The 27,932-nt window shown below is 34.7% G+C and overlaps 1 protein-coding gene and 1 long non-coding RNA gene across 3 annotated transcripts in view; one reads left to right on the top strand and one right to left on the bottom strand.

Annotated features, from left to right (window-relative positions):
- The window catches only part of vash2 (vasohibin 2), a 23,078-nt gene extending 19,356 nt beyond the window's left edge, over positions 1-3,722 (top strand). For both annotated transcript variants that reach the window (XM_028397737.1, XM_028397738.1), the window contains exon 9: positions 194-3,722. In XM_028397737.1, coding sequence (XP_028253538.1) covers positions 194-263 — 70 coding nt within the window. In that variant the 3' untranslated portion in view covers positions 264-3,722. The remainder of the gene's footprint in view (positions 1-193) is intronic.
- On the bottom strand, positions 199-27,932 carry LOC114428932 (uncharacterized). The gene is made up of 3 exons (XR_003669621.1): positions 27,788-27,932; positions 414-491; positions 199-339 (listed from the first exon to the last, which is right to left on the bottom strand). It is a non-coding gene; the product is annotated as an uncharacterized LOC114428932 (long non-coding RNA).

Genomic DNA, 27,932 nt, shown 5'->3' with positions numbered 1-27,932 from the left:
ATCATCTAAGCTGAGACAGAGAATAATCAGTGGCTGCAGGCCTCCTGCAGGCCGCGCAGTCTGAAGACAGTCGTCCTCCTTCAGCTCTGCTGCACAGCGTTAAAGCTGCTGTCAGAGTGAAGGAGCGCCTCCACAGCCTGCCTCTCTGTGTGCCGCAGCACCATTCAGCCTGTCTATCTGCCGTCTTTTCCAGGCCCGCCTCGGTGGAGAGGAAACCTCCGGAGCTCAGCACGCTTAACGACGGCTACCAGATCCGCATCTGATCCCCTCCTTCACCTGCAGGACCTCCACGTCCACCCGGACGTCCACCCGGCCGCTCTCCACCTGCCGCCAGCATTTCTAACAGAGAAGACATGAGAACATGTAAGACTGATTCAGAGTGGCTGCTGCTTTAATCCACGTCACATCCTCACCCTTTGAAACAGACTCCTCAGTTTCATCCAACTTCAGGAACTGGACGTTGTTGGAGTCCGTCCTGCAGCTCGATTACCCTGTAGAATGTCAGCAGATGTGTTTAGTTGGAGATGGAAGTGGAACACACCTGCTTCAGAAACTAAAACTCCTGACAGAGCTCACACATGCAGAATGAGGAGGAGGAGGTCCGATCAAGCATGTGTGGGAATCAAAGGAAAGAAGACGAGCAGCGATAAAGGAGGATGAGGAGCTGAGAGGATGATCATCACAGCACTGCGGCAAATCCCCTCTGCCTCTCATCCCTCCTCCTTCCTCAGCCGACATACAACAGAGGAAGAGCAGTGTTTTACTGATACTTGATATCCAGATGAACAAGCAGCAGAGTTTCTGTCGGTATTTATTCAGCAGCTCGACTTTATTATCTAAATGAGAGACAGAAAACCGGACACGTCCCCAGCCTCATTTGTTCTTGTGAAGACAGAATACTTTGACCTCTTTCCTACCCTGCCACATGTCCCTCCACATGTTCTACTTCAGAAGAGACATGTGGTCTCTCCAGTGAGTCTAACCTGAAGCCTCCACCTAATTTCAAATCCGGCTGTCGCACACACACGTGTCCGCACCCAACCAGTTAACCTGGCATCTTTGTTATCCTCCAAACCACTAGGTGGCGCATCGTACAATTTAGACCCTGTTCAGGCTGCGGTATGACAGCGTGTGCGCATGCCTCAGTCTAGATCCACCCAGACCAGGGGTCGGCAACCTTCAGCATTAACAGAGCCCTTTGGGCCGGTTTCCAACTGAACAGAGCGCTCGGAGCCACAAACCCCTAACGACTAATCTACACCTATCTGACCACTAAGCTGAAGGTGATATTAATGTATGTATAATATAGATAATATTTATCTGAACAAAAGTCGACAGGAATCTTTCCATGTAGGCTGTCCGCTGTCACAGGTGCTGCGTACAGGACGTGACCGTGACGCAAAATATTAAAGTTTTATTTTAATATTACAAGAGCGTCTCAATCTCCAAAGAAAAAACTTTTACTTTGATAAAAACTAAATCAATCAAATAAATGTAAATTAAACGGCCATTATTTATTCAAAAATGAGCCACAACAGAGGGATGAAAGAGCCTCGCTCGGCTCCGGAGCCGCAGGCTGCCGACCCCTGACCTGGTGGATCCAGCCAGATTGAAATCAATCGGGATTTAACTGAATTTGCGCTGTGCAGACTGAAGATAACTGTGAACACGTGTGAACATGGTCACCTCTAGCTGCAGTCTCATTCTTTGAGTCATGACCGCGGGTACCTTCACCTTCATCACTGCTGATGCCAGCAGCCTGTCCCTCCACTCATGAACCAGCCAAAGAAAGAGGTGAACGTATCGAGTGCTACACAAGAACAAAATGAATGTAGTAAACAGGACTCAGAACAGACAGGCCGAGGGTCAGGACACCGTTAAACATATGAAGATATATAAATGCCTTTTATCTTGATGCCCCATAAACAGCAGGAGGACAGAAGTACAAACAGCAGAGCCACACAAACGTCCTCCGAGCAGCTCGGCGAATCGCTGCTCGCTCTGTGAAGCCAAGTGACCTATCAGAGTCCACTCAGTACTGTAAGCACCGCCTCACGCTCACCTGCGTGAAATATCAAAAGGATCGTCCACAAAGTCCAGGACTGTCCTGTCGAGGCCTTCAACCAATCACAGCTCAGAGGCTTGAATCGCATCACACACGTCCAGAACAGAAGGGAACCACATATCAGAGCCAGAAGAACCCATCACCTGTTCACCTGTCGTCCTGAATGTTTTCATGTCGCATCCTGTCAGCAGCTCACAGACCCAGTTTAACCAACAACTTTCATATGATTCAAAAAGAAGACGGATTAAACACAGAGCCGGCTGCTGCTGCAGAGGATCTGAAACAGCTGTACAGTTTAGAACACTTCATTCATGTCAATCAGCAGCAGCAGAAAGTCAGACGTACAGACGGACTCGTGTGAATGTTTCATGAAGTTCCTTCCATCACAAACATGCGAGCGCTCCATCCCAGCTTTTTGTTTCTACAATGAGCTATGCACAGCAAAACAACAACAACAACAACAGGAGTCCTGGTCTTCCACAGGCTGGAGGGGGGGAGGTGTGTGTGTGTGTGTGTGGCTGCATCAACACAACACAACACTGTCCATCATCCTTCAGACAAGTCGCCAAGTATTAAAAAAAACCCACCAAAGGTCCCTCCAGCCTGAGCCACGATCACAGATTCAAGGTGCTGAGAGAGCAGAGTATTTTTATCGGACAGCCGACGGTCAGACCAGCTCGTATTCGTACTGAAGAAGTTCGTCAGCGCACACAGGAAGCACAAAGCGGCTCGGAGTCTGTGAGGACACACAAACGATGCATTTTCTTACAGAGACAGCCAAATATTTTCAGACTGTATTTATGGATCCTCCTGGATGCACAAAGGACAAAAGAGACTAAGATAAACCCAACAGCAGAGACACACTACCTGACTGCCAGCGTGGCAGCGGCTCTGTTCTGATGTGGCTTCACTTTATCTCGCTGAATGTGTGTCTTTGTGTTTCTGGTTTGATTGTTCTCTATGATTTTGAATGAAAGCAGCAGCTGTGCTGACACACCTCAGTCTGCAGCCTGAGCGGAGGAACAACCAGTTTAAAAAGAGCCAAGTCAAATGTTAAAAAACACTTATGCAGCCCCGTAGGGGGCGCTGCTGCACCTCCTTCCTTTGATAACCACTGACAGCAGCCAGCCCACCATCAGAGCTTCACACCCAGACTACAGTTACCACAGGTTGCTGCTTCCAGTGCCTCGGCGGTGTGTTCAGTCACACAGGAAGCTCTTCAGTCTGAGCTCATGTCTTTGCTGTGTGTGTGTGTGTGTGTGTGTGTGTGTGTGTGTGTGTGTGTGTGTGTGTGTTGCCCGTCCGAGCCACGCACACTCTGCCTGCTTTGTGTTCCTGTCTGAAAATCCTCCTGACGTCTTTGTTTCCTGTTTCTGAACGAGTGTTTTTTTTTTTCTTGTCTTGAACATAAAGATCTGACAGTCAGCCTTCTGTAACAGTGTTCAGCATCCAAGTGTCATCAGAACACACTGATGGGAGCCAGTGGATCAACTGTTACACACACACAGAGTTACTATTGTTTGTACTGAGTGCTGTTCAGACTTCCTGCGTAAAAACAGTTTTGTATTCTGTGGAATATTCAAAGAAAATGTGAGCCCTGTTATTATCATATCATGTAGCAGCATGTTTCCTTTTAATAAATAATCTATGTTTTTAACTGTCTTCTTTCATTGGTGAGTAAGATAATCCTTTATTAGTATTAGTAGAAGCATATAAGCAAATATTGTATTTTTAAAAATCCTTTGCTAAAATGCTGAGCAGTCGTTGTGACACAGTCTGTCCAGCAGAGTGTGCTGCTGAGCCATATAACACTAACTTTACCAGACAGCGAAACAAAAGCTGCTTTTGGTATGAAAATCCAAATTTACCAAAAAAAAAATCCTTTAAAACTGGAGCACATATTTCACTGGATTATTGTTAATGAAGGTCTTTTCTATCTCAACAGTGAGTTTCATGAACATATCCTGCAGGATTGTGGAGGAATGGAAGGTTGAAGTGTTACTAAAATCCAAATTCTTTTAAGAAATTGTGCATTTTTAAAAATTCACCATAAATACCCCTTCAAAGCTGCAGCAGATATTTTAATGGATTATTGTTAATGAAGGTCTTTTCTATCTCCACAATGAGTTTCATGAAAATATCCTGCAGGATTGTGGAGGAATGGAAGGTTGAATTGGCACTAAAATCCAAATTTTTAAAGAAATTTTGCATTTTTAAAAATTCACCATAAATACTCCTTCAAAACTGGAGCACACATTTCACTGGATTATTGTTACAGAGGGTGTTCTCTATCTCTACAGTGAGTTTCATGAAAATATCCTGCAGGATTGTGGAGGAATGGAAGGTTGAATTGGCACTAAAATCCGAATATTTGAGAAATTTTGTATTCTTAAAAATTCACTATAAATAATCCTTCAAAACTGGAGCACTCATTTCACTGGATTATTGTTACAGAGGGTGTTCTCTATCTCCATGGTGAGTTTCATGAAAATATCCTGCAGGATTGTGGAGGAATGGAAGGTTGAATTGGCACTAAAATCCAAATTTTTAAACAAATTTTGCATTTTTAAAAATTCACCATAAATAATCCTTCAAAGCTGCAGCAGATATTTCACTGGATTATTCTTACAGAGGGTGTTCTCTATCTCCATGGTGAGTTTCATGAAAATATCCTGCAGGATTGTGGAGGAATGGAAGGTTGAATTGGCACTAAAATCCAAATTTTTAAAGAAATTCTGCATTTTTAAAAATTCACTATAAACAATCCTTTAAAACTGGAGCACATATTTCAATGGATTATTGTTAATGTAGGTCTTTTCTATCTCCATTGTGAGTTTCATGAAAATATCCTGCAGGATTGTGGAGGAATGGAAGGTTGAATTGGCACTAAAATCCAAATTTTTAAAGAAATTTTGCATTTTTAAAAATTCACTATAAATAATCCTTTAAAACTAGAGCACATATTTCACTGGATTATTGTTAATGAAGGTCTTTTCTATCTCCACAGTCAGTTTCATGAAAATATCCTGCAGGATTGTGGAGGAATGGAAGGTTGAATTGGCACTAAAATCCAAATTTTTAAAGAAATTTAGCATTTTTAAAAATTCACTATAAATAATCCTTCAAAACTGGAGCACATATTTCACTGGATTATCGTTAATGAAGGTCTTTTCTATCTCCATAGTCAGTTTGATGAAAATATCCTGCACGATTGTGGAGGAATGGAAGGTTGAATTGGCACTAAAATCCAAATTTTTAAAGAACTTTTGCATTTTTAAAAATTCACCATAAATACTCCTTCAAAGCTGCAGCACATATTTCACTGGATTATCGTTAATGAAGGTCTTTTCTATCTCCATAGTCAGTTTGATGAAAATATCCTGCAGGATTGTGGAGGAATGGAAGGTTGAATTGGCACTAAAATCCACATTTTTAAAGAAATTTTGCATTTTTAAAAATTCACTATAAATAATCCTTTAAAACTGGAGCACTCATTTCACTGGATTATTGTTAATGAAGGTCTTTTCTATCTCCATGGTGAGTTTCATGAAAATATCCTGCAGGATTGTGGAGGAATGGAAGGTTGAATTGGCACTAAATCCAAATTTTTAAAGAAATTTTGCATTTTTAAAAATTCACTATAAATAATCCTTTAAAACTAGAGCACATATTTCACTGGATTATTGTTAATGAAGGTCGTTTCTATCTCCACAGTGAGTTTCATGAAAATATCCTACAGGATTGTGGAGGAATGGAAGGTTGAATTGGCACTAAAATCCGAATATTTGAGAAATTTTGTATTCTTAAAAATTCACTATAAATAATCCTTCAAAACTAGAGCACTCATTTCACTGGATTATTGTTAATGTAGGTCTTTTCTATCTCCATGGTGAGTTTCATGAAAATATCCTGCAGGATTGTGGAGGAATGGAAGGTTGAATTGGCACTAAAATCCAAATTTTTGAAGAAATGTTGCATTTTTAAAAATTCACTATAAATAATCCTTCAAAGCTGCAGCAGATATTTCACTGGATTATTGTTAATGAAGGTCTTTTCTATCTCCATAGTCAGTTTGATGAAAATATCCTGCAGGATTGTGGAGGAATGGAAGGTTGAATTGGCACTAAAATCCACATTTTTAAAGAAATTTTGCATTTTTAAAAATTCACTATAAATAATCCTTTAAAACTGGAGCACTCATTTCACTGGATTATTGTTAATGAAGGTCTTTTCTATCTCCATGGTGAGTTTCATGAAAATATCCTGCAGGATTGTGGAGGAATGGAAGGTTGAATTGGCACTAAATCCAAATTTTTAAAGAAATTTTGCATTTTTAAAAATTCACTATAAATAATCCTTTAAAACTAGAGCACATATTTCACTGGATTATTGTTAATGAAGGTCTTTTCTATCTCCACAGTCAGTTTCATGAAAATATCCTGCAGGATTGTGGAGGAATGGAAGGTTGAATTGGCACTAAAATCCACATTTTTAAAGAAATTTTGCATTTTTAAAAATTCACTATAAATAATCCTTCAAAACTGGAGCACTCATTTCACTGGATTATTGTTAATGAAGGTCTTTTCTATCTCCATGGTGAGTTTCATGAAAATATCCTGCAGGATTGTGGAGGAATGGAAGGTTGAATTGGCACTAAATCCAAATTTTTAAAGAAATTCTGCATTTTTAAAAATTCACTATAAACAATCCTTTAAAACTGGAGCACATATTTCAATGGATTATTGTTAATGTAGGTCTTTTCTATCTCCACAGTCAGTTTCATGAAAATATCCTGCAGGATTGTGGAGGAATGGAAGGTTGAATTGGCACTAAAATCCAAATTTTTAAAGAAATTTTGCATTTTTAAAAATTCACTATAAATAATCCTTTAAAACTGGAGCACATATTTCACTGGATTATTGTTAATGAAGGTCTTTTCTATCTCCACAGTCAGTTTCATGAAAATATCCTGCAGGATTGTGGAGGAATGGAAGGTTGAATTGGCACTAAAATCCAAATTTTTAAAGAAATTTAGCATTTTTAAAAAGTCACTATAAATAATCCTTCAAAACTGGAGCACATACTTCACTGGATTATCGTTAATGAAGGTCTTTTCTATCTCCATAGTCAGTTTGATGAAAATATCCTGCAGGATTGTGGAGGAATGGAAGGTTGAATTGGCACTAAAATCCATATTTTTAAAGAACTTTTGCATTTTTAAAAATTCACCATAAATACTCCTTCAAAGCTGCAGCACATATTTCACTGGATTATCGTTAATGAAGGTCTTTTCTATCTCCATAGTCAGTTTGATGAAAATATCCTGCAGGATTGTGGAGGAATGGAAGGTTGAATTGGCACTAAAATCCACATTTTTAAAGAAATTTTGCATTTTTAAAAATTCACTATAAATAATCCTTTAAAACTGGAGCACATATTTCACTGGATTATTGTTAATGAAGGTCTTCTCTATCTCCATGGTGAGTTTCATGAAAATATCCTGCAGGATTGTGGAGGAATGGAAGGTTGAATTGGCACTAAAATCCAAATTTTTGAAGAAATGTTGCATTTTTAAAAATTCACTATAAATAATCCTTCAAAACTGGACCACATATTTCACTGGATTATTGTTAATGAAGGTCTTTTCTATCTCCACAGTGAGTTTCATGAAAATATCCTGCAGGATTGTGGAGAAATGGAAGGTTGAATTGGCACTAAAATCCGAATATTTGAGAAATTTTGTATTCTTAAAAATTCACTATAAATAATCCTTCAAAACTGGAGCACTCATTTCACTGGATTATTGTTAATGTAGGTCTTTTCTATCTCCATAGTCAGTTTGATGAAAATATCCTGCAGGATTGTGGAGGAATGGAAGGTTGAATTGGCACTAAAATCCACATTTTTAAAGAAATTTTGCATTTTTAAAAATTCACTATAAATAATCCTTTAAAACTGGAGCACATATTTCACTGGATTATTGTTAATGAAGGTCTTCTCTATCTCCATGGTGAGTTTCATGAAAATATCCTGCAGGATTGTGGAGGAATGGAAGGTTGAATTGGCACTAAAATCCAAATTTTTAAAGAAATTCTGCATTTTTAAAAATTCACTATAAACAATCCTTTAAAACTGGAGCACATATTTCAATGGATTATTGTTAATGTAGGTCTTTTCTATCTCCACAGTCAGTTTCATGAAAATATCCTGCAGGATTGTGGAGGAATGGAAGGTTGAATTGGCACTAAAATCCAAATTTTTAAAGAAATTTTGCATTTTTAAAAATTCACTATAAATAATCCTTTAAAACTGGAGCACATATTTCACTGGATTATTGTTAATGAAGGTCTTTTCTATCTCCACAGTCAGTTTCATGAAAATATCCTGCAGGATTGTGGAGGAATGGAAGGTTGAATTGGCACTAAAATCCAAATTTTTAAAGAAATTTAGCATTTTTAAAAATTCACTACAAATAATCCTTCAAAACTGGAGCACATATTTCACTGGATTATCGTTAATGAAGGTCTTTTCTATCTCCATAGTCAGTTTGATGAAAATATCCTGCAGGATTGTGGAGGAATGGAAGGTTGAATTGGCACTAAAATCCATATTTTTAAAGAACTTTTGCATTTTTAAAAATTCACCATAAATACTCCTTCAAAGCTGCAGCACATATTTCACTGGATTATCGTTAATGAAGGTCTTTTCTATCTCCATAGTCAGTTTGATGAAAATATCCTGCAGGATTGTGGAGGAATGGAAGGTTGAATTGGCACTAAAATCCACATTTTTAAAGAAATTTTGCATTTTTAAAAATTCACTATAAATAATCCTTTAAAACTGGAGCACATATTTCACTGGATTATTGTTAATGAAGGTCTTCTCTATCTCCATGGTGAGTTTCATGAAAATATCCTGCAGGATTGTGGAGGAATGGAAGGTTGAATTGGCACTAAAATCCAAATTTTTGAAGAAATGTTGCATTTTTAAAAATTCACTATAAATAATCCTTCAAAACTGGACCACATATTTCACTGGATTATTGTTAATGAAGGTCTTTTCTATCTCCACAGTGAGTTTCATGAAAATATCCTGCAGGATTGTGGAGGAATGGAAGGTTGAATTGGCACTAAAATCCGAATATTTGAGAAATTTTGTATTCTTAAAAATTCACTATAAATAATCCTTCAAAACTGGAGCACTCATTTCACTGGATTATTGTTACAGAGGGTGTTCTCTATCTCTACAGTGAGTTTCATGAAAATATCCTGCAGGATTGTGGAGGAATGGAAGGTTGAATTGGCACTAAAATCCAAATTTTTAAACAAATTTTGCATTTTTATAAATTCACCATAAATAATCCTTCAAAGCTGCAGCAGATATTTCACTGGATTATTCTTACAGAGGGTGTTCTCTATCTCCACAGTCAGTTTCATGAAAATATCCTGCAGGATTGTGGAGGAATGGAAGGTTGAATTGGCACTAAAATCCAAATTTTTAAAGAAATTTTGCATTTTTAAAAATTCACTATAAACAATCCTTTAAAACTGGAGCACATATTTCAATGGATTATTGTTAATGTAGGTCTTTTCTATCTCCACAGTCAGTTTCATGAAAATATCCTGCAGGATTGTGGAGGAATGGAAGGTTGAATTGGCACTAAAATCCACATTTTTAAAGAAATTTTGCATTTTTAAAAATTCACTATAAATAATCCTTTAAAACTGGAGCACATATTTCACTGGATTATTGTTAATGAAGGTCTTCTCTATCTCCATGGTGAGTTTCATGAAAATATCCTGCCGGATTGTGGAGGAATGGAAGGTTGAATAGGCACTAAAATCGGAATATTTGAGAAATTTTGTATTCTTAAAAATTCACTATAAATAATCCTTCAAAACTGGAGCACTCATTTCACTGGATTATTGTTACAGAGGGTGTTCTCTATCTCTACAGTGAGTTTCATGAAAATATCCTGCAGGATTGTGGAGGAATGGAAGGTTGAATTGGCACTAAAATCCAAATTTTTAAAGAAATTTTGCATTTTTAAAAATTCACTATAAATAATCCTTTAAAACTGGAGCACATATTTCACTGGATTATTGTTAATGAAGGTCTTTTCTATCTCCAAAGTGAGTTTCATGAAAATATCCTGCAGGATTGTGGAGGAATGGAAGGTTGAATTGGCACTAAAATCCAAATTGTTAAAGAAATTTTGCATTTTTAAAAATTCACTATAAATAATCCTTTAAAACTGGAGCACATATTTCACTGGATTATCGTTAATGAAGGTCTTTTCTATCTCCATAGTCAGTTTGATGAAAATATCCTGCAGGATTGTGGAGGAATGGAAGGTTGAATTGGCACTAAAATCCGAATATTTGAGAAATTTTGTATTCTTAAAAATTCACTATAAATAATCCTTCAAAACTGGAGCACTCATTTCACTGGATTATTGTTAATGTAGGTCTTTTCTATCTCCATGGTGAGTTTCATGAAAATATCCTGCAGGATTGTGGAGGAATGGAAGGTTGAATTGGCACTAAAATCCAAATTTTTAAAGAAATTTTGCATTTTTAAAAATTCACTATAAATAATCCTTTAAAACTGGAGCACATATTTCACTGGATTATTGTTAATGAAGGTCTTTTCTATCTCCACAGTCAGTTTCATGAAAATATCCTGCAGGATTGTGGAGGAATGGAAGGTTGAATTGGCACTAAAATCCAAATTTTTAAAGAAATTTAGCATTTTTAAAAATTCACTATAAATAATCCTTCAAAACTGGAGCACATATTTCACTGGATTATCGTTAATGAAGGTCTTTTCTATCTCCATAGTCAGTTTGATGAAAATATCCTGCAGGATTGTGGAGGAATGGAAGGTTGAATTGGCACTAAAATCCATATTTTTAAAGAACTTTTGCATTTTTAAAAATTCACCATAAATACTCCTTCAAAGCTGCAGCACATATTTCACTGGATTATCGTTAATGAAGGTCTTTTCTATCTCCATAGTCAGTTTGATGAAAATATCCTGCAGGATTGTGGAGGAATGGAAGGTTGAATTGGCACTAAAATCCACATTTTTAAAGAAATTTTGCATTTTTAAAAATTCACTATAAATAATCCTTTAAAACTGGAGCACATATTTCACTGGATTATTGTTACAGAGGGTGTTCTCTATCTCTACAGTGAGTTTCATGAAAATATCCTGCAGGATTGTGGAGGAATGGAAGGTTGAATTGGCACTAAAATCCAAATTTTTAAAGAAATTTTGCATTTTTAAAAATTCACTATAAATAATCCTTTAAAACTGGAGCACATATTTCACTGGATTATTGTTAATGAAGGTCTTTTCTATCTCCAAAGTGAGTTTCATGAAAATATCCTGCAGGATTGTGGAGGAATGGAAGGTTGAATTGGCACTAAAATCCAAATTGTTAAAGAAATTTTGCATTTTTAAAAATTCACTATAAATAATCCTTTAAAACTGGAGCACATATTTCACTGGATTATTGTTAATGAAGGTCTTTTCTATCTCCATAGTCAGTTTGATGAAAATATCCTGCAGGATTGTGGAGGAATGGAAGGTTGAATTGGCACTAAAATCCGAATATTTGAGAAATTTTGTATTCTTAAAAATTCACTATAAATAATCCTTCAAAACTGGAGCACTCATTTCACTGGATTATTGTTAATGTAGGTCTTTTCTATCTCCATGGTGAGTTTCATGAAAATATCCTGCAGGATTGTGGAGGAATGGAAGGTTGAATTGGCACTAAAATCCAAATTTTTAAAGAAATTTTGCATTTTTAAAAATTCACTATAAATAATCCTTTAAAACTGGAGCACATATTTCACTGGATTATTGTTAATGAAGGTCTTTTCTATCTCCACAGTCAGTTTCATGAAAATATCCTGCAGGATTGTGGAGGAATGGAAGGTTGAATTGGCACTAAAATCCAAATTTTTAAAGAAATTTAGCATTTTTAAAAATTCACTATAAATAATCCTTCAAAACTGGAGCACATATTTCACTGGATTATCGTTAATGAAGGTCTTTTCTATCTCAATAGTCAGTTTGATGAAAATATCCTGCAGGATTGTGGAGGAATGGAAGGTTGAATTGGCACTAAAATCCATATTTTTAAAGAACTTTTGCATTTTTAAAAATTCACCATAAATACTCCTTCAAAGCTGCAGCACATATTTCACTGGATTATCGTTAATGAAGGTCTTTTCTATCTCCATAGTCAGTTTGATGAAAATATCCTGCAGGATTGTGGAGGAATGGAAGGTTGAATTGGCACTAAAATCCACATTTTTAAAGAAATTTTGCATTTTTAAAAATTCACTATAAATAATCCTTTAAAACTGGAGCACATATTTCACTGGATTATTGTTAATGAAGGTCTTCTCTATCTCCATGGTGAGTTTCATGAAAATATCCTGCAGGATTGTGGAGGAATGGAAGGTTGAATTGGCACTAAAATCCAAATTTTTGAAGAAATGTTGCATTTTTAAAAATTCACTATAAATAATCCTTCAAAACTGGACCCACATATTTCACTGGATTATTGTTAATGTAGGTCTTTTCTATCTCCACAGTGAGTTTCATGAAAATATCCTGCAGGATTGTGGAGGAATGGAAGGTTGAATTGGCACTAAAATCCGACATTTTAAGAAATTTTGTATTCTTAAAATTCACTATAAATAATCCATTCAAAACTGGAGCACATATTTCACTGGATTATCGTTAATGAAGGTCTTTTCTATCTCCACAGTGAGTTTCATGAAAATATCCTGCAGGATTGTGGAGGAATGGAAGGTTGAATTGGTACTAAAATCCAAATTTTTAAAGAAATTTTGCATTTTTAAAAATTCACTATAAATAATCCTTTAAAACTGGAGCACATATTTCACTGGATTATTGTTAATGAAGGTCTTCTCTATCTCCATAGTCAGTTTGCATGAAAATATCCTGCAGGATTGTGGAGGAATGGAAGGTTGAATTGGCACTAAAATCCGAATATTTGAGAAATTTTGTATTCTTAAAAATTCACTATAAATAATCCTTCAAAACTGGAGCACTCATTTCACTGGATTATTGTTACAGAGGGTGTTCTCTATCTCTACAGTGAGTTTCATGAAAATATCCTGCAGGATTGTGGAGGAATGGAAGGTTGAATTGGCACTAAAATCCAAATTTTTAAACAAATTTTGCATTTTTATAAATTCACCATAAATAATCCTTCAAAGCTGCAGCAGATATTTCACTGGATTATTCTTACAGAGGGTGTTCTCTATCTCCACAGTCAGTTTCATGAAAATATCCTGCAGGATTGTGGAGGAATGGAAGGTTGAATTGGCACTAAAATCCAAATTTTTAAAGAAATTTGCATTTTTAAAAATTCACTATAAACAATCCTTTAAAACTGGAGCACATATTTCAATGGATTATTGTTAATGTAGGTCTTTTCTATCTCCACAGTCAGTTTCATGAAAATATCCTGCAGGATTGTGGAGGAATGGAAGGTTGAATTGGCACTAAAATCCACATTTTTAAAGAAATTTTGCATTTTTAAAAATTCACTATAAATAATCCATTAAAACTGGAGCACATATTTCACTGGATTATTGTTAATGAAGGTCTTTTCTATCTCCAAAGTGAGTTTCATGAAAATATCCTGCAGGATTGTGGAGGAATGGAAGGTTGAATTGGCACTAAAATCCAAATTGTTAAAGAAATTTTGCATTTTTAAAAATTCACTATAAATAATCCTTTAAAACTGGAGCACATATTTCACTGGATTATCGTTAATGAAGGTCTTTTCTATCTCCATAGTCAGTTTGATGAAAATATCCTGCAGGATTGTGGAGGAATGGAAGGTTGAATTGGCACTAAAATCCGAATATTTGAGAAATTTTGTATTCTTAAAAATTCACTATAAATAATCCTTCAAAACTGGAGCACTCATTTCACTGGATTATTGTTAATGTAGGTCTTTTCTATCTCCATGGTGAGTTTCATGAAAATATCCTGCAGGATTGTGGAGGAATGGAAGGTTGAATTGGCACTAAAATCCAAATTTTAAAGAAATTTTGCATTTTTAAAAATTCACTATAAATAATCCTTAAAACTGGAGCACATATTTCACTGGATTATTGTTAATGAAGGTCTTTTCTATCTCCACAGTCAGTTTCATGAAAATATCCTGCAGGATTGTGGAGGAATGGAAGGTTGAATTGGCACTAAAATCCAAATTTTTAAAGAAATTTAGCATTTTTAAAAATTCACTATAAATAATCCTTCAAAACTGGAGCACATATTTCACTGGATTATCGTTAATGAAGGTCTTTTCTATCTCCATAGTCAGTTTGATGAAAATATCCTGCAGGATTGTGGAGGAATGGAAGGTTGAATTGGCACTAAAATCCATATTTTTAAAGAACTTTTGCATTTTTAAAAATTCACTATAAATACTCCTTCAAAACTGGAGCACATATTTCACTGGATTATTGTTAATGAAGGTCTTTTCTATCTCCATAGTCAGTTTCATGAAAATATCCTGCAGGATTGTGGAGGAATGGAAGGTTGAATTGGCACTAAAATCCAAATTTTTAAAGAAATTTTGCATTTTTAAAAATTCACTATAAATAATCCTTAAAACTGGAGCACATATTTCACTGGATTATTGTTAATGAAGGTCTTTTCTATCTCCAAAGTGAGTTTCATGAAAATATCCTGCAGGATTGTGGAGGAATGGAAGGTTGAATTGGCACTAAAATCCAAATTTTTAAAGAAATTCTGCATTTTTAAAAATTCACTATAAACAATCCTTTAAAACTGGAGCACATATTTCACTGGATTATTGTTAATGTAGGTCTTTTCTATCTCCACAGTCAGTTTCATGAAAATATCCTGCAGGATTGTGGAGGAATGGAAGGTTGAATTGGCACTAAAATCCACATTTTTAAAGAAATTTTGCATTTTTAAAAATTCACTATAAATAATCCTTAAAACTGGAGCACATATTTCACTGGATTATTGTTAATGAAGGTCTTTTCTATCTCCAAAGTGAGTTTCATGAAAATATCCTGCAGGATTGTGGAGGAATGGAAGGTTGAATTGGCACTAAATCCAAATTTTTAAAGAAATTTTGCATTTTTAAAAATTCACTATAAATAATCCTTTAAAACTGGAGCACATATTTCACTGGATTATCGTTAATGAAGGTCTTTCTATCTCCATAGTCAGTTTGATGAAAATATCCTGCAGGATTGTGGAGGAATGGAAGGTTGAATTGGCACTAAAATCCGAATATTTGAGAAATTTTGTATTCTTAAAAATTCACTATAAATAATCCTTCAAAACTGGAGCACTCATTTCACTGGATTATTGTTACAGAGGGTGTTCTCTATCTCTACAGTGAGTTTCATGAAAATATCCTGCAGGATTGTGGAGGAATGGAAGGTTGAATTGGCACTAAAATCCAAATTTTTAAAGAAATTTTGCATTTTTAAAATTCACTATAAATAATCCTTTAAAACTGGAGCACATATTTCACTGGATTATCGTTAATGAAGGTCTTTTCTATCTCCACAGTCAGTTTCATGAAAATATCCTGCAGGATTGTGGAGAAATGGAAGGTTGAATTGGCACTAAAATCCAAATTTTTGAAGAAATTTTGCATTTTTAAAAATTCACTATAAACAATCCATTAAAACTGGAGCACATATTTCACTGGATTATTGTTAATGAAGGTCTTTTCTATCTCCACAGTCAGTTTCATGAAAATATCCTGCAGGATTGTGGAGGAATGGAAGGTTGAATTGGCACTAAAATCCACATTTTTAAAGAAATTTTGCATTTTTAAAAATTCACTATAAATAATCCATTAAAACTGGAGCACATATTTCACTGGATTATTGTTAATGAAGGTCGTTTCTATCTCCAAAGTGAGTTTCATGAAAATATCCTGCAGGATTGTGGAGGAATGGAAGGTTGAATTGGCACTAAAATCCGAATATTTGAGAAATTTTGTATTCTTAAAAATTCACTATAAATAATCCTTCAAAACTGGAGCACTCATTTCACTGGATTATTGTTACAGAGGGTGTTCTCTATCTCTACAGTGAGTTTCATGAAAATATCCTGCAGGATTGTGGAGGAATGGAAGGTTGAATTGGCACTAAAATCCAAATTTTTAAAGAAATTTTGCATTTTTAAAAATTCACTATAAATAATCCATTAAAACTGGAGCACATATTTCACTGGATTATTGTTAATGAAGGGTCTTTCTATCTCCAAAGTGAGTTTCATGAAAATATCCTGCAGGATTGTGGAGGAATGGAAGGTTGAATTGGCACTAAAATCCAAATTTTTAAAGAAATTCTGCATTTTTAAAAATTCACTATAAACAATCCTTTAAAACTGGAGCACATATTTCACTGGATTATTGTTAATGAAGGTCTTTTCTATCTCCACAGTGAGTTTCATGAAAATATTCTGCAGGATTGTGGAGGAATGGAAGGTTGAATTGGCACTAAAATCGGAATATTTGAGAAATTTTGTATTCTTAAAAATTCACTATAAATAATCCTTTAAAACTGGAGCACATATTTCACTGGATTATCGTTAATGAAGGTCTTTTCTATCTCCATAGTCAGTTTGATGAAAATATCCTGCAGGATTGTGGAGGAATGGAAGGTTGAATTGGCACTAAAATCCGAATATTTGAGAAATTTTGTATTCTTAAAAATTCACTATAAATAATCCTTCAAAACTGGAGCACTCATTTCACTGGATTATTGTTACAGAGGGTGTTCTCTATCTCTACAGTGAGTTTCATGAAAATATCCTGCAGGATTGTGGAGGAATGGAAGGTTGAATTGGCACTAAAATCCAAATTTTTAAAGAAATTTTGCATTTTTAAAAATTCACTATAAATAATCCTTAAAACTGGAGCACATATTTCACTGGATTATTCGTTAATGAAGGTCTTTCTATCTCCACAGTCAGTTTCATGAAAATATCCTGCAGGATTGTGGAGAAATGGAAGGTTGAATTGGCACTAAAATCCAAATTTTTGAAGAAATTTTGCATTTTTAAAAATTCACTATAAACAATCCATTAAAACTGGAGCACATATTTCACTGGATTATTGTTAATGAAGGTCTTTTCTATCTCCACAGTCAGTTTCATGAAAATATCCTGCAGGATTGTGGAGGAATGGAAGGTTGAATTGGCACTAAAATCCACATTTTTAAAGAAATTTTGCATTTTTAAAAATTCACTATAAATAATCCATTAAAACTGGAGCACATATTTCACTGGATTATTGTTAATGAAGGTCGTTTCTATCTCCAAAGTGAGTTTCATGAAAATATCCTGCAGGATTGTGGAGGAATGGAAGGTTGAATTGGCACTAAAATCCGAATATTTGAGAAATTTTGTATTCTTAAAAATTCACTATAAATAATCCTTCAAAACTGGAGCACTCATTTCACTGGATTATTGTTACAGAGGGTGTTCTCTATCTCTACAGTGAGTTTCATGAAAATATCCTGCAGGATTGTGGAGGAATGGAAGGTTGAATTGGCACTAAAATCCAAATTTTTAAAGAAATTTTGCATTTTTAAAAATTCACTATAAATAATCCATTAAAACTGGAGCACATATTTCACTGGATTATTGTTAATGAAGGTCTTTTCTATCTCCAAGTGAGTTTCATGAAAATATCCTGCAGGATTGTGGAGGAATGGAAGGTTGAATTGGCACTAAAATCCAAATTTTTAAAGAAATTCTGCATTTTTAAAAATTCACTATAAACAATCCTTTAAAACTGGAGCACATATTTCACTGGATTATTGTTAATGAAGGTCTTTTCTATCTCCATAGTCAGTTTCATGAAAATATCCTGCAGGATTGTGGAGGAATGGAAGGTTGAATTGGCACTAAAATCCAAATTTTTAAACAAATTTTGCATTTTTATAAATTCACCATAAATAATCCTTCAAAGCTGCAGCAGATATTTCACTGGATTATTCTTACAGAGGGTGTTCTCTATCTCCATGGTGAGTTTCATGAAAATATCCTGCAGGATTGTGGAGGAATGGAAGGTTGAATTGGCACTAAAATCCAAATTTTTAAAGAAATTCTGCATTTTTAAAAATTCACTATAAACAATCCTTTAAAACTGGAGCACATATTTCAATGGATTATTGTTAATGTAGGTCTTTTCTATCTCCACAGTCAGTTTCATGAAAATATCCTGCAGGATTGTGGAGGAATGGAAGGTTGAATTGGCACTAAAATCCACATTTTTAAAGAAATTTTGCATTTTTAAAAATTCACTATAAATAATCCATTAAAACTGGAGCACATATTTCACTGGATTATTGTTAATGAAGGTCTTTTCTATCTCCAAAGTGAGTTTCATGAAAACATCCTGCAGGATTGTGGAGGAATGGAAGGTTGAATTGGCACTAAAATCCGAATATTTGAGAAATTTTGTATTCTTAAAAATTCACTATAAATAATCCTTCAAAACTGGAGCACTCATTTCACTGGATTATTGTTACAGAGGGTGTTCTCTATCTCTACAGTGAGTTTCATGAAAATATCCTGCAGGATTGTGGAGGAATGGAAGGTTGAATTGGCACTAAAATCCAAATTTTTAAAGAAATTTTGCATTTTTAAAAATTCACTATAAATAATCCTTTAAAACCGGAGCACATATTTCACTGGATTATCGTTAATGAAGGTCTTTTCTATCTCCATAGTCAGTTTGATGAAAATATCCTGCAGGATTGTGGAGGAATGGAAGGTTGAATTGGCACTAAAATCCGAATATTTGAGAAATTTTGTATTCTTAAAAATTCACTATAAATAATCCTTCAAAACTGGAGCACTCATTTCACTGGATTATTGTTACAGAGGGTGTTCTCTATCTCTACAGTGAGTTTCATGAAAATATCCTGCAGGATTGTGGAGGAATGGAAGGTTGAATTGGCACTAAAATCCAAATTTTTAAAGAAATTTTGCATTTTTAAAAATTCACTATAAATAATCCATTAAAACTGGAGCACATATTTCACTGGATTATTGTTAATGAAGGTCTTTTCTATCTCCAAAGTGAGTTTCATGAAAATATCCTGCAGGATTGTGGAGGAATGGAAGGTTGAATTGGCACTAAAATCCAAATTTTTAAAGAAATTCTGCATTTTTAAAAATTCACTATAAACAATCCTTTAAAACTGGAGCACATATTTCAATGGATTATTGTTAATGTAGGTCTTTTCTATCTCCACAGTCAGTTTCATGAAAATATCCTGCAGGATTGTGGAGGAATGGAAGGTTGAATTGGCACTAAAATCCACATTTTTAAAGAAATTTTGCATTTTTAAAAATTCACTATAAATAATCCATTAAAACTGGAGCACATATTTCACTGGATTATTGTTAATGAAGGTCTTTTCTATCTCCAAGTGAGTTTCATGAAAATATCCTGCAGGATTGTGGAGGAATGGAAGGTTGAATTGGCACTAAAATCCAAATTTTTAAAGAAATTTTGCATTTTTAAAAATTCACTATAAATAATCCTTTAAAACTGGAGCACATATTTCACTGGATTATTGTTAATGAAGGTCTTTTCTATCTCCATAGTCAGTTTCATGAAAATATCCTGCAGGATTGTGGAGGAATGGAAGGTTGAATTGGCACTAAAATCCAAATTTTTAAAGAAATTTTGCATTTTTAAAAATTCACTATAAATAATCCTTTAAAACTGGAGCACATATTTCACTGGATTATCGTTAATGAAGGTCTTTTCTATCTCCACAGTCAGTTTCATGAAAATATCCTGCAGGATTGTGGAGAAATGGAAGGTTGAATTGGCACTAAAATCCAAATTTTTGAAGAAATTTTGCATTTTTAAAAATTCACTATAAACAATCCATTAAAACTGGAGCACATATTTCACTGGATTATTGTTAATGAAGGTCTTTTCTATCTCCACAGTCAGTTTCATGAAAATATCCTGCAGGATTGTGGAGGAATGGAAGGTTGAATTGGCACTAAAATCCACATTTTTAAAGAAATTTTGCATTTTTAAAAATTCACTATAAATAATCCATTAAAACTGGAGCACATATTTCACTGGATTATTGTTAATGAAGGTCGTTTCTATCTCCAAAGTGAGTTTCATGAAAATATCCTGCAGGATTGTGGAGGAATGGAAGGTTGAATTGGCACTAAAATCCGAATATTTGAGAAATTTTGTATTCTTAAAAATTCACTATAAATAATCCTTCAAAACTGGAGCACTCATTTCACTGGATTATTGTTACAGAGGGTGTTCTCTATCTCTACAGTGAGTTTCATGAAAATATCCTGCAGGATTGTGGAGGAATGGAAGGTTGAATTGGCACTAAAATCCAAATTTTTAAAGAAATTTTGCATTTTTAAAAATTCACTATAAATAATCCATTAAAACTGGAGCACATATTTCACTGGATTATTGTTAATGAAGGTCTTTTCTATCTCCAAAGTGAGTTTCATGAAAATATCCTGCAGGATTGTGGAGGAATGGAAGGTTGAATTGGCACTAAAATCCAAATTTTTAAAGAAATTCTGCATTTTTAAAAATTCACTATAAACAATCCTTTAAAACTGGAGCACATATTTCACTGGATTATTGTTAATGAAGGTCTTTTCTATCTCCACAGTGAGTTTCATGAAAATATTCTGCAGGATTGTGGAGGAATGGAAGGTTGAATTGGCACTAAAATCGGAATATTTGAGAAATTTTGTATTCTTAAAAATTCACTATAAATAATCCTTCAAAACTGGAGCACTCATTTCACTGGATTATTGTTACAGAGGGTGTTCTCTATCTCTACAGTGAGTTTCATGAAAATATCCTGCAGGATTGTGGAGGAATGGAAGGTTGAATTGGCACTAAAATCCACATTTTTAAACAAATTTTGCATTTTTATAAATTCACCATAAATAATCCTTCAAAGCTGCAGCAGATATTTCACTGGATTATTCTTACAGAGGGTGTTCTCTATCTCCATGGTGAGTTTCATGAAAATATCCTGCAGGATTGTGGAGGAATGGAAGGTTGAATTGGCACTAAAATCCAAATTTTTAAAGAAATTCTGCATTTTTAAAAATTCACTATAAACAATCCTTTAAAACTGGAGCACATATTTCAATGGATTATTGTTAATGTAGGTCTTTTCTATCTCCACAGTCAGTTTCATGAAAATATCCTGCAGGATTGTGGAGGAATGGAAGGTTGAATCGGCACTAAAATCCACATTTTTAAAGAAATTTTGCATTTTTAAAAATTCACTATAAATAATCCATTAAAACTGGAGCACATATTTCACTGGATTATTGTTAATGAAGGTCTTTTCTATCTCCAAAGTGAGTTTCATGAAAATATCCTGCAGGATTGTGGAGGAATGGAAGGTTGAATTGGCACTAAAATCCAAATTTTTAAAGAAATTTTGCATTTTTAAAAATTCACTATAAATAATCCTTTAAAACTGGAGCACATATTTCACTGGATTATCGTTAATGAAGGTCTTTTCTATCTCCATAGTCAGTTTGATGAAAATATCCTGCAGGATTGTGGAGGAATGGAAGGTTGAATTGGCACTAAAATCCGAATATTTGAGAAATTTTGTATTCTTAAAAATTCACTATAAATAATCCTTCAAAACTGGAGCACTCATTTCACTGGATTATTGTTACAGAGGGTGTTCTCTATCTCTACAGTGAGTTTCATGAAAATATCCTGCAGGATTGTGGAGGAATGGAAGGTTGAATTGGCACTAAAATCCAAATTTTTAAACAAATTTTGCATTTTATAAATTCACCATAAATAATCCTTCAAAGCTGCAGCAGATATTTCACTGGATTATTCTTACAGAGGGTGTTCTCTATCTCCATGGTGAGTTTCATGAAAATATCCTGCAGGATTGTGGAGGAATGGAAGGTTGAATTGGCACTAAAATCCACATTTTTAAAGAAATTCTGCATTTTTAAAAATTCACTATAAACAATCCTTTAAAACTGGAGCACATATTTCAATGGATTATTGTTAATGTAGGTCTTTTCTATCTCCACAGTCAGTTTCATGAAAATATCCTGCAGGATTGTGGAGGAATTGAAGGTTGAATTGGCACTAAAATCCAAATTTTTAAAGAAATTTTGCATTTTTAAAAATTCACTATAAATAATCCTTTAAAACTGGAGCACATATTTCACTGGATTATTGTTAATGAAGGTCTTTTCTATCTCCACAGTCAGTTTCATGAAAATATCCTGCAGGATTGTGGAGGAATGGAAGGTTGAATTGGCACTAAAATCCAAATATTTGAAGAAATTTTGCATTTTTAAAAATTCACTATAAATAATCCTTCAAAACTGGAGCACATATTTCACTGGATTATTGTTAATGAAGGTCTTTTCTATCTCCACAGTGAGTTTCATGAAAATATCCTGCAGGATTGTGGAGGAATGGAAGGTTGAATTGGCACTAAAATCCAAATTTTTAAAGAAATTTTGCATTTTTAAAAATTCACTATAAATAATCCTTTAAAACTGGAGCACATATTTCACTGGATTATCGTTAATGAAGGTCTTTTCTATCTCCATAGTCAGTTTGATGAAAATATCCTGCAGGATTGTGGAGGAATGGAAGGTTGAATTGGCACTAAAATCCGAATATTTGAGAAATTTTGTATTCTTAAAAATTCACTATAAATAATCCTTCAAAACTGGAGCACTCATTTCACTGGATTATTGTTACAGAGGGTGTTCTCTATCTCTACAGTGAGTTTCATGAAAATATCCTGCAGGACTGTGGAGGAATGGAAGGTTGAATTGGCACTAAAATCCAAATTTTTAAACAAATTTTGCATTTTTATAAATTCACCATAAATAATCCTTCAAAGCTGCAGCAGATATTTCACTGGATTATTCTTACAGAGGGTGTTCTCTATCTCCATGGTGAGTTTCATGAAAATATCCTGCAGGATTGTGGAGGAATGGAAGGTTGAATTGGCACTAAAATCCACATTTTTAAAGAAATTCTGCATTTTTAAAAATTCACTATAAACAATCCTTTAAAACTGGAGCACATATTTCAATGGATTATTGTTAATGTAGGTCTTTTCTATCTCCACAGTCAGTTTCATGAAAATATCCTGCAGGATTGTGGAGGAATGGAAGGTTGAATTGGCACTAAAATCCACATTTTTAAAGAAATTTTGCATTTTTAAAAATTCACTATAAATAATCCTTTAAAACCGGAGCACATATTTCACTGGATTATCGTTAATGAAGGTCTTTTCTATCTCCACAGTGAGTTTCATGAAAATATCCTGCAGGATTGTGGAGGAATGGAAGGTTGAATTGGCACTAAAATCGGAATATTTGAGAAATTTTGTATTCTTAAAAATTCACTATAAATAATCCTTCAAAACTGGAGCACTCATTTCACTGGATTATTGTTACAGAGGGTGTTCTCTATCTCTACAGTGAGTTTCATGAAAATATCCTGCAGGATTGTGGAGGAATGGAAGGTTGAATTGGCACTAAAATCCAAATTTTTAAACAAATTTTGCATTTTTATAAATTCACCATAAATAATCCTTCAAAGCTGCAGCAGATATTTCACTGGATTATTCTTACAGAGGGTGTTCTCTATCTCCATGGTGAGTTTCATGAAAATATCCTGCTGGATTGTGGAGGAATGGAAGGTTGAATTGGCACTAAAATCCAAATTTTTAAAGAAATTCTGCATTTTTAAAAATTCACTATAAACAATCCTTTAAAACTGGAGCACATATTTCAATGGATTATTGTTAATGTAGGTCTTTTCTATCTCCACAGTCAGTTTCATGAAAATATCCTGCAGGATTGTGGAGGAATGGAAGGTTGAATTGGCACTAAAATCCACATTTTTAAAGAAATTTTGCATTTTTAAAAATTCACTATAAATAATCCATTAAAACTGGAGCACATATTTCACTGGATTATTGTTAATGAAGGTCTTTTCTATCTCCAAAGTGAGTTTCATGAAAATATCCTGCAGGATTGTGGAGGAATGGAAGGTTGAATTGGCACTAAAATCCAAATTTTTAAAGAAATTTTGCATTTTTAAAAATTCACTATAAATAATCCTTTAAAACTGGAGCACATATTTCACTGGATTATCGTTAATGAAGGTCTTTTCTATCTCCATAGTCAGTTTGATGAAAATATCCTGCAGGATTGTGGAGGAATGGAAGGTTGAATTGGCACTAAAATCCGAATATTTGAGAAATTTTGTATTCTTAAAAATTCACTATAAATAATCCTTCAAAACTGGAGCACTCATTTCACTGGATTATTGTTACAGAGGGTGTTCTCTATCTCTACAGTGAGTTTCATGAAAATATCCTGCAGGATTGTGGAGGAATGGAAGGTTGAATTGGCACTAAAATCCAAATTTTTAAACAAATTTTGCATTTTTATAAATTCACCATAAATAATCCTTCAAAGCTGCAGCAGATATTTCACTGGATTATTCTTACAGAGGGTGTTCTCTATCTCCATGGTGAGTTTCATGAAAATATCCTGCAGGATTGTGGAGGAATGGAAGGTTGAATTGGCACTAAAATCCACATTTTTAAAGAAATTCTGCATTTTTAAAAATTCACTATAAACAATCCTTTAAAACTGGAGCACATATTTCAATGGATTATTGTTAATGTAGGTCTTTTCTATCTCCACAGTCAGTTTCATGAAAATATCCTGCAGGATTGTGGAGGAATGGAAGGTTGAATTGGCACTAAAATCCACATTTTTAAAGAAATTTTGCATTTTTAAAAATTCACTATAAATAATCCATTAAAACTGGAGCACATATTTCACTGGATTATTGTTAATGAAGGTCTTTTCTATCTCCAAAGTGAGTTTCATGAAAATATCCTGCAGGATTGTGGAGGAATGGAAGGTTGAATTGGTACTAAAATCCAAATTTTTAAAGAAATTCTGCATTTTTAAAAATTCACTATAAACAATCCTTTAAAACTGGAGCACATATTTCAATGGATTATTGTTAATGTAGGTCTTTTCTATCTCCACAGTGAGTTTCATGAAAATATCCTGCAGGATTGTGGAGGAATGGAAGGTTGAATTGGCACTAAAATCGGAATATTTGAGAAATTTTGTATTCTTAAAAATTCACTATAAATAATCCTTCAAAACTGGAGCACTCATTTCACTGGATTATTGTTACAGAGGGTGTTCTCTATCTCTACAGTGAGTTTCATGAAAATATCCTGCAGGATTGTGGAGGAATGGAAGGTTGAATTGGCACTAAAATCCAAATTTTTAAACAAATTTTGCATTTTTATAAATTCACCATAAATAATCCTTCAAAGCTGCAGCAGATATTTCACTGGATTATTCTTACAGAGGGTGTTCTCTATCTCCATGGTGAGTTTCATGAAAATATCCTGCAGGATTGTGGAGGAATGGAAGGTTGAATTGGCACTAAAATCCAAATTTTTAAAGAAATTTTGCATTTTTAAAAATTCACTATAAATAATCCTTTAAAACTGGAGCACATATTTCACTGGATTATTGTTAATGAAGGTCTTTTCTATCTCCACAGTCAGTTTCATGAAAATATCCTGCAGGATTGTGGAGGAATGGAAGGTTGAATTGGCACTAAAATCCAAATTTTTAAAGAATTTTAGCATTTTTAAAAATTCACTATAAATAATCCTTCAAAACTGGAGCACATATTTCACTGGATTATCGTTAATGAAGGTCTTTTCTATCTCCATAGTCAGTTTGATGAAAATATCCTGCAGGATTGTGGAGGAATGGAAGGTTGAATTGGCACTAAAATCCAAATTTTTAAAGAAATTTTGCATTTTTAAAAATTCACTATAAATAATCCTTTAAAACTGGAGCACATATTTCACTGGATTATTGTTAATGTAGGTCTTTTCTATCTCCACAGTCAGTTTCATGAAAATATCCTGCAGGATTGTGGAGGAATGGAAGGTTGAATTGGCACTAAAATCCAAATTTTTAAAGAAATTTTGCATTTTTAAAAATTCACTATAAATAATCCTTTAAAACTGGAGCACATATTTCACTGGATTATTGTTAATGAAGGTCTTTTCTATCTCCACAGTCAGTTTCATGAAAATATCCTGCAGGATTGTGGAGGAATAGAAAGGTTGAATTGGCACTAAAATCCAAATTTTTAAAGAATTTTAGCATTTTTAAAAATTCACTATAAATACTCCTTCAAAACTGGAGCACATATTTCACTGGATTATCGTTAATGAAGGTCTTTTCTATCTCCGTAGTCAGTTTGATGAAAATATCCTGCAGGATTGTGGAGGAATGGAAGGTTGAATTGGCACTAAAATCCACATTTCTAAAGAAATTTTGCATTTTTAAAAATTCACCATAAATACTCCTTCAAAGCTGCAGCACATATTTCACTGGATTATTGTTACAGAGGGTCTTCTCTATCTCCATGATGAGTTTCATGAAAATATCCTGCAGGATTGTGGAGGAATGGAAGGTTGAATTGGCACTAAAATCCAAATTTTTGAAGATCAGATCTTAGCTGTTGAAAGGTGAAGAGGCTGAAGTCAACATATTCTAATGTGAAGAGCTGTTTCACATCCACAACCTGGTCCTCACAACAAAGTGTGTGTGTGTGTGTGTGTGTGTGTGTGTGTGTGTGTGCTGTTACATCATATTAAGCCTCTGACACACAGTGAGGTGAGCCTCCCTGACTTCCAGTCCCTAAACTGCTGCATAGATGAGAAATGAAGGATTATTGCTATAAATCTGCTGCCTGCCAAACACACACACACACACACACACACTGCAGCCTGATAAAATAATCTGCTTACATTCCACTGCAGAAATCTGTCTGTGTGTGTGTGTGTGTACAGGCCTGTCATCTACAGAAGAATAGCTGCAGCATCCTCAAGTGTCTCCTCATTGTGTTCGAGCTGAACTCTTCCTCTGCAGCTTCCTCATTAACATTCACAGACTTCTCCTGCTGAACACTCAGCTCTGTGTCTGACTCTTAGGCAGTAAGAACAGCTGACAATAATAAAAATAAAACATGACAAAATCCTCAACCAATCAAAACACAGACTCCGTCTGACACCGGATGTCTGAGCCTGATGTTTGTTCAGGGACTAAAGCCTGGGTATTTATGTTCATACAGTGTCAGCAACTAGAAAGAAAAAGAACAGCTGCTCTGTTATATTGAGTCAGAGCTCCACCTGCTGGACAAACTGTGTCACAACAGCACGTGTAAAAAACAGTGAAAGCATCATTTTCTGCATCATGCTCCAATAAAAACCAACAAAAATCCAACAATACTGACGAATCTGTGACCAACACTGACAACAACCAGCTCCACCAGCCGGAGCTCCACCAGCCGGAGCTCCACCAGCCGGAGCTGTCACAGTCAACAGTCAGACGCTGAAGGTTCTTTCTGTCGTTTAACAACACACCAAGCAGGAAGTCGTTGCAGCCGCGTGTTAGAATCAGTCCCAGACATTAACACCTTGTTGCATCTTTACACTTCTCTCCGCCACGGTCACACAAAAACATATGAGGAACGGGGCAAACACACACATGTGATGTGCAGCAAAACAGAAGAATTAAACTCACCGGGTCCAGCTGAACGAGTCCTCGCGCTGTGATCCACTCAGCGCGACCTCGTGCAGGTGTGTCGGGTCAACTGGCGCCCGTGACGTGGGCGTGTCCCCGCAGGAGGAAGGAAGTAAACATCAGGAGCTTTTTTTATAAAAAAAGT

Source organism: Parambassis ranga, chromosome 24, assembly GCF_900634625.1.
Source record: "Parambassis ranga chromosome 24, fParRan2.1, whole genome shotgun sequence".
NCBI lineage: Eukaryota > Metazoa > Chordata > Actinopteri > Ambassidae > Parambassis > Parambassis ranga.
Note: the sequence above shows the minus strand (reverse complement) of the source record. Positions and strands in the feature narration are given on the sequence as shown.